The 12,321-nt window shown below is 54.7% G+C and overlaps 2 protein-coding genes across 3 annotated transcripts; one reads left to right on the forward strand and one right to left on the reverse strand.

The window, feature by feature from the left end:
- Nucleotides 1-5,513: 5,513 nt before the first annotated feature.
- Nucleotides 5,514-7,379, reverse strand: FGF21 (fibroblast growth factor 21). Its single transcript, XM_021681243.1, is given in 4 exon segments — nt 5,514-5,624; nt 5,626-5,805; nt 6,562-6,665; nt 6,862-7,379. Coding segments are annotated over 4 exon segments (630 nt in total). The 5' UTR covers nt 7,097-7,379.
- Nucleotides 7,380-8,437: 1,058 nt separating this feature from the next.
- Nucleotides 8,438-11,493, forward strand: FUT1 (fucosyltransferase 1 (H blood group)). Of its 2 annotated transcripts, XM_021681241.1 has the most exons (3): nt 8,438-8,869; nt 9,091-9,253; nt 9,777-11,493. In XM_021681241.1, exons 2-3 carry the CDS (start codon nt 9,118-9,120, stop codon nt 10,874-10,876), a joined length of 1,236 nt encoding a protein of 411 aa, XP_021536916.1. In that variant the 5' UTR covers nt 8,438-8,869; nt 9,091-9,117; the 3' UTR covers nt 10,877-11,493. The 2 variants fall into 2 exon arrangements, with proteins under 2 accessions (XP_021536916.1, XP_021536917.1); XM_021681242.1 differs by lacking the exon at nt 8,438-8,869 and having other exon boundaries at nt 8,982-9,253.
- Nucleotides 11,494-12,321: the final 828 nt, after the last annotated feature.

Here is a 12,321-nt window from a genome sequence, read left to right on the forward strand (position 1 = left end):
TCACACACACAAAAATACTCTATGATTCCACTGATGTATCTAAAGTGGTAAAATTCATAGAAACAGGAAGTAGACGGTGGTGGCCAGGGGCTGGAAGAAGGAGGGTATGGGGAGTTGTTTAATGGGTACAGAGGTTGAATTTTACAAGATGAAAAAGTTCTGGGGACTGGCTACCCAATAATGTGAATACGTTCAATACTGCTGAACTGTAGACTTAAAAATAAGAAAGTGCATATTTGATCATTAAAAAAATAGATTTCAAAAACCATTTTTCTCTGAAAGCTTTACAATCTAAAGTTATTGCAGGGTTGGGACGCCTGGCTGGCTCAGTTGGTGGAGCCTTCGACTGTTGATCACTGGGTTGTGAGTTTGAGCCCCGCGTTGGGTGTAGAGGTGACTTAAAAATAAAATCTTTTAAAAAATAAAATAGGGGCGCCTGGGTGGCTCAGTCATTGGGCATCTGCCTTCGGCTCAGGTCATGATCCCAGGGTCCTGGGATCGAGCCCCACATCGGGCTCCCCGCTCCAAGGGAAGCCTGCTTCTTCCTCTCCCACTCCCCCTGCTTGTGTTCCCTCTCTCGCTGTGTCTCTCTCTGTCAAATAAATAAATACAATCTTTAAAAAATAAATAAATAAAAAATAAAATAAAATAAAATTATTGCAGGGTGGGATGGGGTGAGACAAGGCTGTTTAGTCCTGCTGTTCAATGTCCTTGCTTCCTTCCCTCCTTCTTTCCTTCCTTCTTTCTTTTTCTTTTTTCCTTCTCCTCCTCCTCCTCCCCCCCCCTCCTCCTTCTTCTTTTTCTTTCTTCTTCTTCTTCTTCTTTCTTCGTCTTCGTCTTCTTCGTCTTTTTTGTCTTCTGTGAAGGAGGAGATCTGGAAATTTCTGTCTTCTCTTAAGCTCATCTGTACGTTTAGAAGAATGTTTGGAGGGGCACCTGGGTGGCTCAGTTGGTTAAGCGACTGCCTTCGGCTCAGGTCATGATCCTGGAGTCCCTGGATCGAGTCCCTGGATCGAGTCCCGCATCGGGCTCCCTGCTCGGCGGGGAGTCTGCTTCTCCCTCTGACCCTCCTCCCTCTCATGCTCTCTGTCTCTCATTCTCTCTCTCTCAAATAAATAAAATCTTAAAAAAAAAAAAAAAAAGGATGTTTGGAAAGAGGCGAGATAACAGTGGGGTCGCAGCGGGAATTTTTTTTCTGCAGGGGTAGCTTTTACTTGATATAATTTTGAACTTACAGAAAAGTTTCAAGACTCGTGCAAAGAACTCCATAGATGTTTTCCAGGCTCCCCAGTTCTCGCTGTTCCCGCCCCCCTTTTGCTTTATCATCTGGTCACTATCTCTCTGTATTATTATATATTTACATTTCCAGAGGTATTTGAGAAAACACTGGAGGTACCACGCTCCTTTGTCCCTGAATACTGCAGTGTGTATTTGCTAAGAACAAGGACATTCTTTTTAATAACCACAATGCAATGATCCAAGTCAGAAAATTTCACATGGATCAATTACTACTATCTAATGCACGGAGCTCATTCAAATTTCATCAGGTGTCTTACTCACAACCGGGATATCACCTGATTGCTCAAAGGACTGCTGCTGGCGTCCATTAATGGGAACTTGTCCTCCATCTTCCTCTTTCTCGACCTTGACTTTTTTGAAGAGTCAAGGCCAGTTGTTTGGCAGAAGGCCTCCTGACTGAAAAATGTTTGATGTCTCCTCACGATGAGATTCAGGTTGGGTAGCATGATCTCTTAATCTTCCCACCCCCACCCGCTCCTCCAGCCCCATCCCCACAAAACAACAACAGAAGCAAATCCAGGTACAGCAACTAGGACAGCAAAAACTCACAAATGACATCTTGCACAAAACCAGCTGACAATGGAGCCCCCACGGAGCCCTGAAATACGAGTGGGGGCGGAGCCAGTCCCAGTATAGCGGTATAGGAAGGAAAGGAAACTAGCAAGCCTGGAAGTTTCCCCCCAGCCCCCACCCCTAGAGGAGAGGTTGCCTTCATAGCTGAGGACTTGGTGAGAGCAGTTAGAACAGCCGCACTCAAATAGTGTGTGTGTGTGAGAGTGTGTGAGTGTGTGTGAGTGTGTGTGAGTGTGAGTGTGTGTGTGTGTGTGTGTGTGTGTGCGCGCGCGCGCCCTGGCTCACAGCTCCAATTAGTATAGTAGGTGGTGTCCAGATGATGGGAAGGTTGGAAGATGCTGGGGTGGGGGTCTGGGTCCCCTGAGATCTCACAGTTCCTCAGCAGAATCTCTCTCTTTTTTAAGTAGGCTCCACACCCAGCATGGAGACGACCTGGGGCTTGAACTCACAACCCTGAGATCAAGACCTGAGCTAACATTAAGAGTCCGCTGCTTGGGCCTCCTGGGTGGCTCAGTCAGTTAAGTGTCTGCCTTAGATCAGGTCATGATCCCAGGGTGCTGGGACTGAGCATTGGGCTCCCAGCTCAGCAGGGAGCCTGCTTCTCCCTTTGCCTCTCCACCTGCTTGTGCTCTCTCTCTCTCTCTTTCTCGTGCTCTCTCTCAAATAAACAAACAAACAAACAAACAAACAAATAAATAAACAAATAAATGAATAAATCTTAGAGGAAAAAAAAAAGAGTCTGCCGCTTAACGGACTAAGCCACTCAGGCCCCCCCCAAGAATCTCTCATTTGGGAGGACAAAGCTCCGTGCTTTAAAAAAATGTTATTGAAATATAGTTGACATATAACATTGTATAAATTCAAGGTGCGAGGGGCGCCCGGGTGGCTCAGTCGTTAAGCGTCTGCCTTCGGCTCAGGTCATGATCCCGGGGTCCTGGCATCGAGCCCCGCATCGGGCTCCCTGCTCAGCCAGGAGCCTGCTTCTCCCTCTTCTACTCCCCCTGCTTGTGTTTCCTCTCTAGCTGTCTCTCTCTCTGTGTCAAATAAATAAATCTTTAAAATAAATAAATAAATAAATAAATTCAAGGCGCATGGCATGTTCATTTGATACATTTACATACTGTAATATGATTGCCATTATAGCAATAATGAGCACCTCTATCGGGTTACATAATTATCCTTTCTTTGTGGTTGGACTAAGCTCTATTCTTGTGAAAATTAATGGAAGGAGAACCCAGATTTATTTTGGCCGGAACTCCGGGAGAAAAGGTTCAGATACTGGTGGGGGAGGAAACAGATCTGTCTACACAATTTTGGAGAGTTTGATATACTGAGAGGTTATATATATGTATTTTTTCCTTTTTTAAAGATTTTATTTTTAAGTAATCTCTACACCCAACGTGGGGCTCGAACCTACAACCCTGAGATCAAGAGTCACATGCTCTTCCTACTGAGCCAGCCAGGTGCCCCAGTAAGAGAGGTTTTATTTTATTTATTTATTTTAAAGATTTATTTATTTGGGAGAGAGAGTGTGAGCGAGCGAGAGAGAGCACATGAGCAGAGACAGAGGGAGAGGGAGAAGCAAACTCCCCACTGAGCAGGAAGCTGGACTCGGGGATCAATCCCAGGACCCCGGGACCACAACCTGAACCAATGGCAGACACTTAACTGACTGAGCCACCCAGGCGCCCCAAGAGAGGTTATATTTTTAAATACCATCTGGAAAGAGCAAAGAGTAAACTTTAAGAACTCTGAGCCCAGGAGAGCTTTCCTGGCCCACACCCCTCCTAAATATACTTACACGTGAGCGAGACCAGATGAGAGTAGGAAACTGCCAGGGTACATACTGAGTTCAATAGCATCCCCTGGAAATTCATGTTCTCCTGAAACCCGTGAATGTCGCCTTATTTGGAAATAGGGTCTTTGTAGATGTAATTAAATTAAGATGAGGTCATCCTGGATTAGACTAGGTCCTAAATCTGATATGACTGGTGTCCTTGCAAGAGGGCAATTTAGACACAGACACACACAGACACTTGGGGAAAAGGCCATATAAAGATGGAGATGGAGATTTGGAGTGACATGTCTATAAGCCAAGGGATGCCAAGGATTGCCAGTGATCATCAGAAGCTGGGAAGAAGCAAAGAAGTCTCCTCCCTGAGAACCTTTGGAGAGAGCCTGGCCCTGCCAACACCTTGATTTCAGACTTTTTTGCCCCAGAACCATGAGAGAGCAAATTTCTGTTGTTTTAGGTCACTCAGTTTGTGGTACTTTGTTATGGCAAGCCCCGGGGGGAAAATAATAGGCTCCCTGTTCCACCCTCCTGCCAGTTGGGGGTAACCACTAAGCTGATTTCTGTGTCTAGGAGTTTGCCTAGTCCCCAGAATTTTTTGATTCAAGAGGTCCGGGGTCGGGAATGTGCATTTCTAGCAAGTTCCCTTCCCAGACTGGCCCCCCAGGTCACTGCCAATTTCAAGGGCGAGATGCCGCTGTTCTTTGGGTGTGCTTCGCAGCTCTTCACTGACCACACTTTGCACCTCACCCTGTGGAAGCTGCCAGAATGGAGTCTAGAAGCAGTGAGAGGTGATGGGCAGATCTCGAGGGAGATCTTTCCTGAGGCAGGCAGACTCTTCTGATGAAGAACCTACATCTCCGGTGAAGCTCCCCGCCAGGAATGAAAACTCTCTTTCCGGTGACTTTTTTGGCATCTCGGCTTCTGCTTCCAGTGACAACGCTGTCCCCCACCTGAGCCAGCCTCGTGCCATCTGAGTGGAAAACCGCCCATCCACGAGATGCAGACTTTCATCTCCTCTGGGCCTTGAATCCCTCCCATGAGCAGCTGGGACCTGCACTGATATCCCTGCCCTTCCACTGAGATGTTCCTCTCATTTGAACGTGGGGATTAAAAATGAAGGGTCCAATGGGCGCCTGGGTGGCTCAGTCGTTAAGTGTCTGCCTTCGGCTCGGGTCATGATCCCAGGGTCCTGGGATCGAGCCCCACATCGGGCTCCCTGCTCAGCGGGAAGCCTGCTTCTCCCTCCCCCGCTCCCCCTGCTTGTGTTCCCTCTCTCGCTGTGTCTCTCTCTGTCAAATAAATAAATAAAATCTTTAAAAAAAACCCAAAAAACCCTAGGATCCAAGAGTCCTTGCCCCGGCCCTGAGGACCCAGATGTCATCCAACTCCTCGTGCTAAGTGGACCCAGAAAACTATATCTCCCATGAGGCTGTAGGTCTGTGGTGTCATTGTTTAAATGTTCCCCTGTTATTGAGGGACCTCAGAAAAATAGTTCCACAACACAATCACGAAGTTGGGGGTGGGTGGGGGAGGCGGGGAGGTTAACAAGCCTTCTCCTGTCAAAGGGCAGGGATAGTCCAGAGTCCCTGGGGACACCTAAGCAGAGCAGAAAACTGAGGCCCAGAGGGTGATTGGGACCTTCCCACAGCCTCCTGACAATGGGCGCAAGGGTTCTTGGGGTCGATGGGAGACAAGGCAGCCGGATCCCATATCCTCCCTCAAACACACAGGCTCACCCGGGTCCTCCTCTCAGATTCTTTATTATCCCGAGTAAGAAAAATAAAAAAATAAATAAGATAAATAACCCAATAAATAGAGGAGACTCCATAATAAACAGCCCGTGGCTTCAGGAAGCGTAGCTGGGACTTCGGCCCTGCGAAGGCCCCACCATGCTCAGGGGGTCCGAGGAGCCCACGTCGGGAGGCTCGGGGGCTGGGATCCCTGGAGGCTCCGGGGGGGGCCGGAAGCAGACCGGGCAGGGGCAGGAAGCGGGCAGGTCCCCGGGGCGCCAGGTCCCGGTATGGGGAGTTGTGGGGGGGCAGGCGAAGTGGGAGGCCGAGTGTCTCGGAGTGGTAGATGTTGTACCCATCCTCGAGAAGCAGTTCCCGGAAGCTGCAGGCTATGGGGTCGAAGTGGAGCTGAGGGGACGAGAAGACAGATCAGAGATATAGGATTCCTTCACACCTTCCTGCTGCAGGACCCAGGCGTCCGGGCCCCTGGCGCCCTCCTCCCTCAGACCCAGACGTCCAGGCCCCCAGCTCTCTCTTCTTTCAGACCACAGAGTGCTCTCTTCCAACAGGATACAGGAGTTCAGACACTCCTAGGGAGCTGGGGGAGCCCCTCCTCCCTCAGATCCAGAGTCCAGGTCCCCAGCCCCCTCCCCCGGGACAAGAACAACAGCAGCAGGCTCCTCCTTCCCCCCTGAGCAGTCCTGCAAGGCCCACCTCCCTGTCCCCACTTCACAGACAGGAATATTCCAGTCGAGGCTCTCTGAGTCCAGACAAGGGCGTCTGGCTTCCCCCCAGGGGTCACGGTCACTTTATAGGCCATAGGTCCTCAGAGCGACCCTGCGCCCAGCAGGAACGGGACATGTAGGAGCCCATGCGGCCACCAGGGGTCCCGAGTCACAAGACTCAGCCTCTCAGGCCACTCTGTCATTCACAGGCCTCGTGACTGGCAGCTGGTGTGTCCCTGTGTGAGCCTCGGTTTCCTCTTCTTGTAAACATTGATAAGGTCAGCTCCCACATGCACACGGGGTGCTGGCGTGGAGCAGGCACGTGGAGAGCACAGGACCAGTCCTGGCCCAGGCCGCAGGTGCCAGACGTGGTACCCCAGATGGCCAAAGAGGACGTGAGGAAAGGGGGACCACAAGGAGGGGGACCCCGGAAACTCACCGATCCATACAGTGTCCCATCCGGGCCCTGGCACAGGAACCTGGTTGTTTTCACACCCAAGATTTGAATGACTCCCGGCTTCAGGGCTTTCAACTCCAAGAGACCTGAGGGGAGAAAGTGGTCAGGGACCCAGAGGGCCTCTGCCCAGGCCCCTCTCTCTTAGGCCCGGGAGTCCAGGCCCCCGGGCCGTCCTCCCTCAGACCCAGGACTGCAGGGCCTCAGCCCTCTCCTTCCTCAGACCCAGGGGTCCAGGCCTCCGGCCCCTCCTCTCTCAGACCAGGCCCTGGTCTACACACTCACTTTCGGGGCTCCGGCGGGCAGCCCCCACCACTGTGCCATCAGCCCTGATCTCTAGGTGGGCCTCTGTCTCCTGGGCATCGTCCGTGTAGAGGTACCGCTGTCGAACTTGGCCTCCAAATTGGAGGATGGGGCTGGAGTCAGGGATAGGGTGTGCCCGGCAGGCTTCCAGCAAAAGGAGAGCCAGCACAGGGACCCATAGCCCCAGGTGCTCAGACCTGGCCTCCTCCCAGCCCATCAATGGCTCACGTCCTCAGGCGAGATCTGGGTCTGAGAGTTGATGAGCGGAATGGTATAGATTCTGTTTCAGAGCCTGGCTGTCTGGGAGAGCAGATCCACGGATCGCAGCTTGAACGCCTGGGTCCTCTCACACGTGGATTCCCAGCTGAACCGAATACCCAGGTCTCTTAGAATGGATGCAGAGACTCCAAAATTTATATCCAGACAGACCCGCCCAATCACCTTCCCCCACACCTGACCCATGATATTTGACCCACTTGGCAGGAGCTAGGATTCCACCGTGGCCAGATCAGGCTGAACGGATGATGCAATCAGGGGGTCCTTCCAGACGGGGGCCTGGACTCCCGAGTCTGAGGAATCAGGGGGATAGGGGTCTGATGAACTGGGACCTGGGTGACAGGGGCTGGGGGCCAGGACCCCTGGAGTCTGAGGGAGGGGAGGGCTGGCGGGGGGGGGCCTGGAAATCTGCCTCCCTGGCTGACGGGGACGCAGACTGCGTCCCATAACCGGAATTTCTGCATGCCACCTGAATTTCTAGGTTTCTGGGGTCACGCGCTGACGTTCCTTGATCATCAGGAAGGCAGTGAATGCCACATGACCAAAGCGTCCTCTGCTGGGACAGAGGCGTCCTGACCTCAACCTCACCAATCCCAGCCCAGACGTCTGCTCCTCCTGCACCAAACGTCCGGCCTCTCTCTCCTCCCTGATGCAATCCTGGTGTTTCTTTCACCAGAGAAGCTACCTCCAGGCCCAGAAAAGTGCTCTCAAAATAGCGTGGGGCAGGGGGGAGGGTGAGAGTCTCTGACTCAGTGTTCGTAGCCAAGCCAGGCTCTGGAGGGGGAAATGAGAGGCAAGAGCCCAAAGGGAATGAGGGGGTGGACAGTTTCCTGGAAACTAAAGGTACAGAGGCTGGCCACCTGGGGCCGAGGGAGGAGGACACTGGAGACCTGAACTTCTCTGTCTGAGGAGGGGGCTGGGGTTGGAAGTCCCGCGTCTGAGGAAGGGGAGGCCTGGGGGCCGGACTCCTGGGTTGGGAGACATTTAGGGTCAAATCTCTGGAGAGTGACGTCAAATTCCTGGGTTTGATTTATTGAATGCCCACGGTCACCCTGCTCCGGCCAGGGTGGGGGTGGGGGTGGGTAGGGCCACCTTGACCATGGGAACAGCTTCAGGTGTGCTGCAGAGGGAAGCCTTGGACCCCAACCAGGAGGCTGGGAAGATAAACTGGCTTCCACGCCCGCTTGCTCCTTCCTGTGCTCCGGGAGAGAGCCTGCCTCCGGGAGGTGCCCTTCTAGAAAGGAGGTGCCCTTCTAGAAAGGAGCTGTCAGGCGCCAGAACCTCCACTCCGTCTGTAGGAGAGGCTGGGGGCCGCGACTCTGGAATTTGCAGGTGCACGGCGCCGACCTGGGGGATCAGCGGCCCCTGCTGTGCGCGGGGACACCTACGGCCGGAGGCTCCCACGTCTGGGACCCTGAGAGCTGGAGGAGGTTTTCCATCCGCTCCAGGAGCAGCCTGGAGAACAGGTTCTTCACCCCCACCGGCAGGACGAGGCAGAGGGCGGAGGATCTTCCTCCCCGCGCGGGCCTGCTGTCCGGGTCCTCCCTAGCGGCCGGGGAGTGGCGGGGCTCCGACCATCCAGGTACCCGGGGCAGACTGTGAGCCCGGGCGCCAGAGAAGGGGGAGAAGTCGATGGACCGGAGCACCTGGGTCGAGCATTGCGTCTGGGCGCTAGAAGTCCACGTCCACGAAGGATACCGCTGCTGGAGGCCAGGTAGGCCGGCCCTGGAGAGCCCTGTGGCTGGCCGAGGCCGAGGAGGAGGGGGCTGGGCGCAGGGTCTCGGGTCTGGGGAGGGCAGGGGGCGGGGGCTACCACCCTAGCCTGGGGCGTCAGGACGGGGGCGGGGCTCCGCCTCGGACCGACCTGCTTCACACGGGAGGGGCGGAGGCTGCGAGCCTCGGAACCGCGCCCATCTCCTTTCTCTCTTCCCCGAGCCCTTGGAGCCAGTCGGGGGAAGCGGCATGGAGGGGAGGTCTGCTGAACCTTGGGACCTGGAGTTCGGGGTTCCGGGGGCGGGCGGATGTGGGCTGCACTTGAGGACGGCGCGCTCCAGCCCCGCCAAGCCGACTGCGGATCTGCCATCCGCCAGGAGCTCAGGTGAGTGGGACTAGAGGATGCCTGAGACCCAGGAACTGCACCCCCAACCTCTCGCCCCTTAGGACCCCGGGAGTCTCCACCCCACCCGCAGCTCCTGCTCCTCCAGGAACCAAGATCCCTCATCCATTCCCAGCCTCCCCTGTTCTGCTTGGCCTGGCACCTCCATGGTGGAGGCTGCCCATCTCCTCCCCACCCCACCCCCACCACCCAGGTACACCTGAGAAGGGAGTTGGTGGAACATTGCCCAGCTTCAGGGGGCCTTCGGGGCCTGGGGAGCCGGATTCCAAGCTGTGGAGATGAGATGCTGGATCCTAGACCCTATCTTGGAAAGCACCATTTCCCATCCCCATCCCTGGAAATTCCAAGCTCCTCGCTTCTCCTCCCTCAGATCCAGGACCCTGATTCCCCTTCCCTCGGACCCAGGAGTCTGAATCCTTAGTACCCTCCTCCTGCCCGTCCTCTGCTCCCTGACATTCGTCCTGGGGCTCTGAGCACCTGCTAATTCGCCTTTCCTCCTGTGCAGCCACGTGGGCCCCCAGCCGTCGGCAGCTCTGTCTGACCTTCCTGCTAGTCTGTGTTCTTTCAGCCGTCTTCTTCCTCCACATCCACCAAGACCTGTTTCACAGTGGCCTAGACCTCACTGCCCTGTGTCCAGACCGCCGCCTCCTGACACCCCCCGTGGCCATCTTCTGCCTGTCGGGCTCACCGATGGCCCCCAACACCTCCTTTCCCTGTCTCAAGGCCCCTGCCTCCCTCTCAGGAATCTGGACTATCTACCCAGACGGCCGCTTCGGTAACCAGATGGGGCAGTATGCCACGCTGCTGGCCCTGGCCCAGCTCAACGGTCGCCAGGCGTTCATCCTGCCCGCCATGCATGCCGCCCTCGCCCCCGTGTTCCGCATCACCCTGCCCGTGCTGGCCCCCGAGGTGGACGGCCACACGCCATGGCAGGAGCTGCAGCTGCATGACTGGATGTCGGAGGACTATGCCCACTTGGAGGATGCCTTTCTGAAGCTCACGGGCTTCCCCTGCTCCTGGACCTTCTTCCACCATCTCCGTGCCCAGATCCGCCGCGAGTTCACCTTGCACGAACACCTGCGGCAGGAGGCCCAGGGTCTACTGAGCCAGCTCCGCTTGGGCCGCACGGGGGGCCGTCCTCGCACCTTTGTGGGTGTCCACGTGCGCCGGGGGGACTACCTGCAGGTCATGCCCCATCGCTGGAAGGGTGTGGTGGGCGATCGCGCTTACCTCCAGCAGGCTATGGACTGGTTCCGGGCCCGGCACGAAGCCCCCATCTTTGTGGTCGTCAGCAACGGCATGGGCTGGTGTCGGGAGAACATTGACGCCTCCCGGGGGGATGTGATCTTTGCTGGCGACGGGCAGGAGGGCTCGCCAGGGAAGGACTTCGCGCTGCTCACGCAGTGCAACCACACCATCATGACCATTGGGACCTTTGGTTTCTGGGCTGCCTACCTGGCCGGTGGAGACACTGTCTACCTGGCCAACTTCACCCTGCCGAACTCCAACTTCCTTAAGATCTTTAAGCCCGAGGCCGCCTTCCTGCCCGAGTGGGTGGGTATTAATGCGGACTTGTCTGCACTCCAGTCGCTGGCAGGGCCTTGAGGGAGACTTTCTGGAATTGCTGATCAGTCTTGGGCCAGCATTTATGCATCTCCAGAGGCCTGGCAGCTTGGAGAGAAAAGAGGGCTTTCTGTAGCTGTCTGGACATTCTAGAACCAGCAGAAGATCTTTTCCTGTTGGTTGGCAATGCCTAGAGAGGCTCATGTCAGTTCTAGAAGGCAATGCCTACCTGCTCTTCCCAGCCCATTCTAGATGGCTGCACCCCAAGTACAGGCAACTCCCCCTTCTAATGTTGCCCCTGGTCTTTTCTAGAAGAGAGGTTCATCTCCAGGACTGAAGGAATCTGTGGGTATTCTAGAGCAAGCACTCACCAACTCCCCTTCTGTGTTTCATGCAGCCATTCTAGACAGGGTCAATTCTAGTGCCTGTGAAGAATCCTGCAGGGCTCTTCCAGAGGGGATGGAGTTCTGGAATTCCAGGAGAATTCAGGAAGGTACAATCCGAAGCTCAATGCCTCAACCACTGCCAGAAAGATTGGTGGAAGACAAACTGTCTGTAGCTGCAAGCAGACCCGAAATCTGTCCAACCTCTCAGCCCCGGAAAAAAAAAGACCAAGACTCTTTTTTTTTTTTTTTTTTTAAAGATTTTATTTATTTGCGAGAGAGACAATGAGAGACAGAGAGCATGAGAGGGAGGAGGGTCAGAGGGAGAAGCAGACTCCCTGCTGAGCAGGGAGCCCGATGTGGGACTCGATCCTGGGACTCCAGGATCATGACCTGAGCCGAAGGCAGTCGCTTAACCAACTGAGCCACCCAGGCGCCCCGACCAAGACTCTTTTTTGAGCAGATAGGCGAAAACATGGGAGGTGGGGGAGGGGGACGGCTGCTGAATTGCAGCAGCTTCTGGAGCAAAGTTTTCCAGAAATGTAGGAACACTTTTTTTTTTAAGCTCAAAAACTGCCAAAGACAAGCACCCCACAAGGTGGCTCTGAGTTAGGTCGCCTCTCCCAATTACAGAGGCTTCCTCCTTTGCTGCAGGGCTGGGGGTGGGCGGGTGATGATGGGATCGATTTTCTGGAATTCAGCCGGCATGAATGTTTCCTTTGGGCTTATAGAAAGCAGCTGGCCTTGTGTCCCTTGCCAACCCCTGTCTGCCCCCGATTTCACAGAACCTGGCTTCAGGTTTGAAAGAATCTGAGGGTATTCAGACTCCAGACTGTCCTCAAACCCAGGCAGGAAGGAGCACAGGGTTTGGCCAAGGAGGATGGGATTCTGGACTCAGATTTCAGGAACCCCTTGAGGCTTTTTTTTTTTTTTAAGGTTTTTATTTATTTTTATTTGAGACAGAGAGAATGAGACAGAAAGCACATGAGAGGGGGGAGGGTCAGAGGGAGAAGCAGGCTCCCTGCCGAGCAGGGAGCCCGATGCGGGACTGGAGCCCCATGCGGGACTGGAGCCCCATGCGGGACTGGAGCCCCATGCGGGACT

The sequence above is a fragment of the Neomonachus schauinslandi genome, chromosome 16 (genome assembly GCF_002201575.2).
Source record: "Neomonachus schauinslandi chromosome 16, ASM220157v2, whole genome shotgun sequence".
NCBI classification, from domain to species: Eukaryota; Metazoa; Chordata; class Mammalia; order Carnivora; family Phocidae; genus Neomonachus; species Neomonachus schauinslandi.

What these genes read in the sequence shown, in the direction of transcription:
- FUT1 (XM_021681241.1), top strand. Translation starts at nt 9,118, where the DNA reads ATGGAGGGGAGGTCTGCTGAACCTTGGGACCTGGAGTTCGGGGTTCCG. An exon ending in GCCATCCGCCAGGAGCTCAG is followed by an intron (nt 9,254 to 9,776) that starts GTGAGTGGGACT and finishes CCTCCTGTGCAG; the next exon opens with CCACGTGGGCCCCCAGCCGT.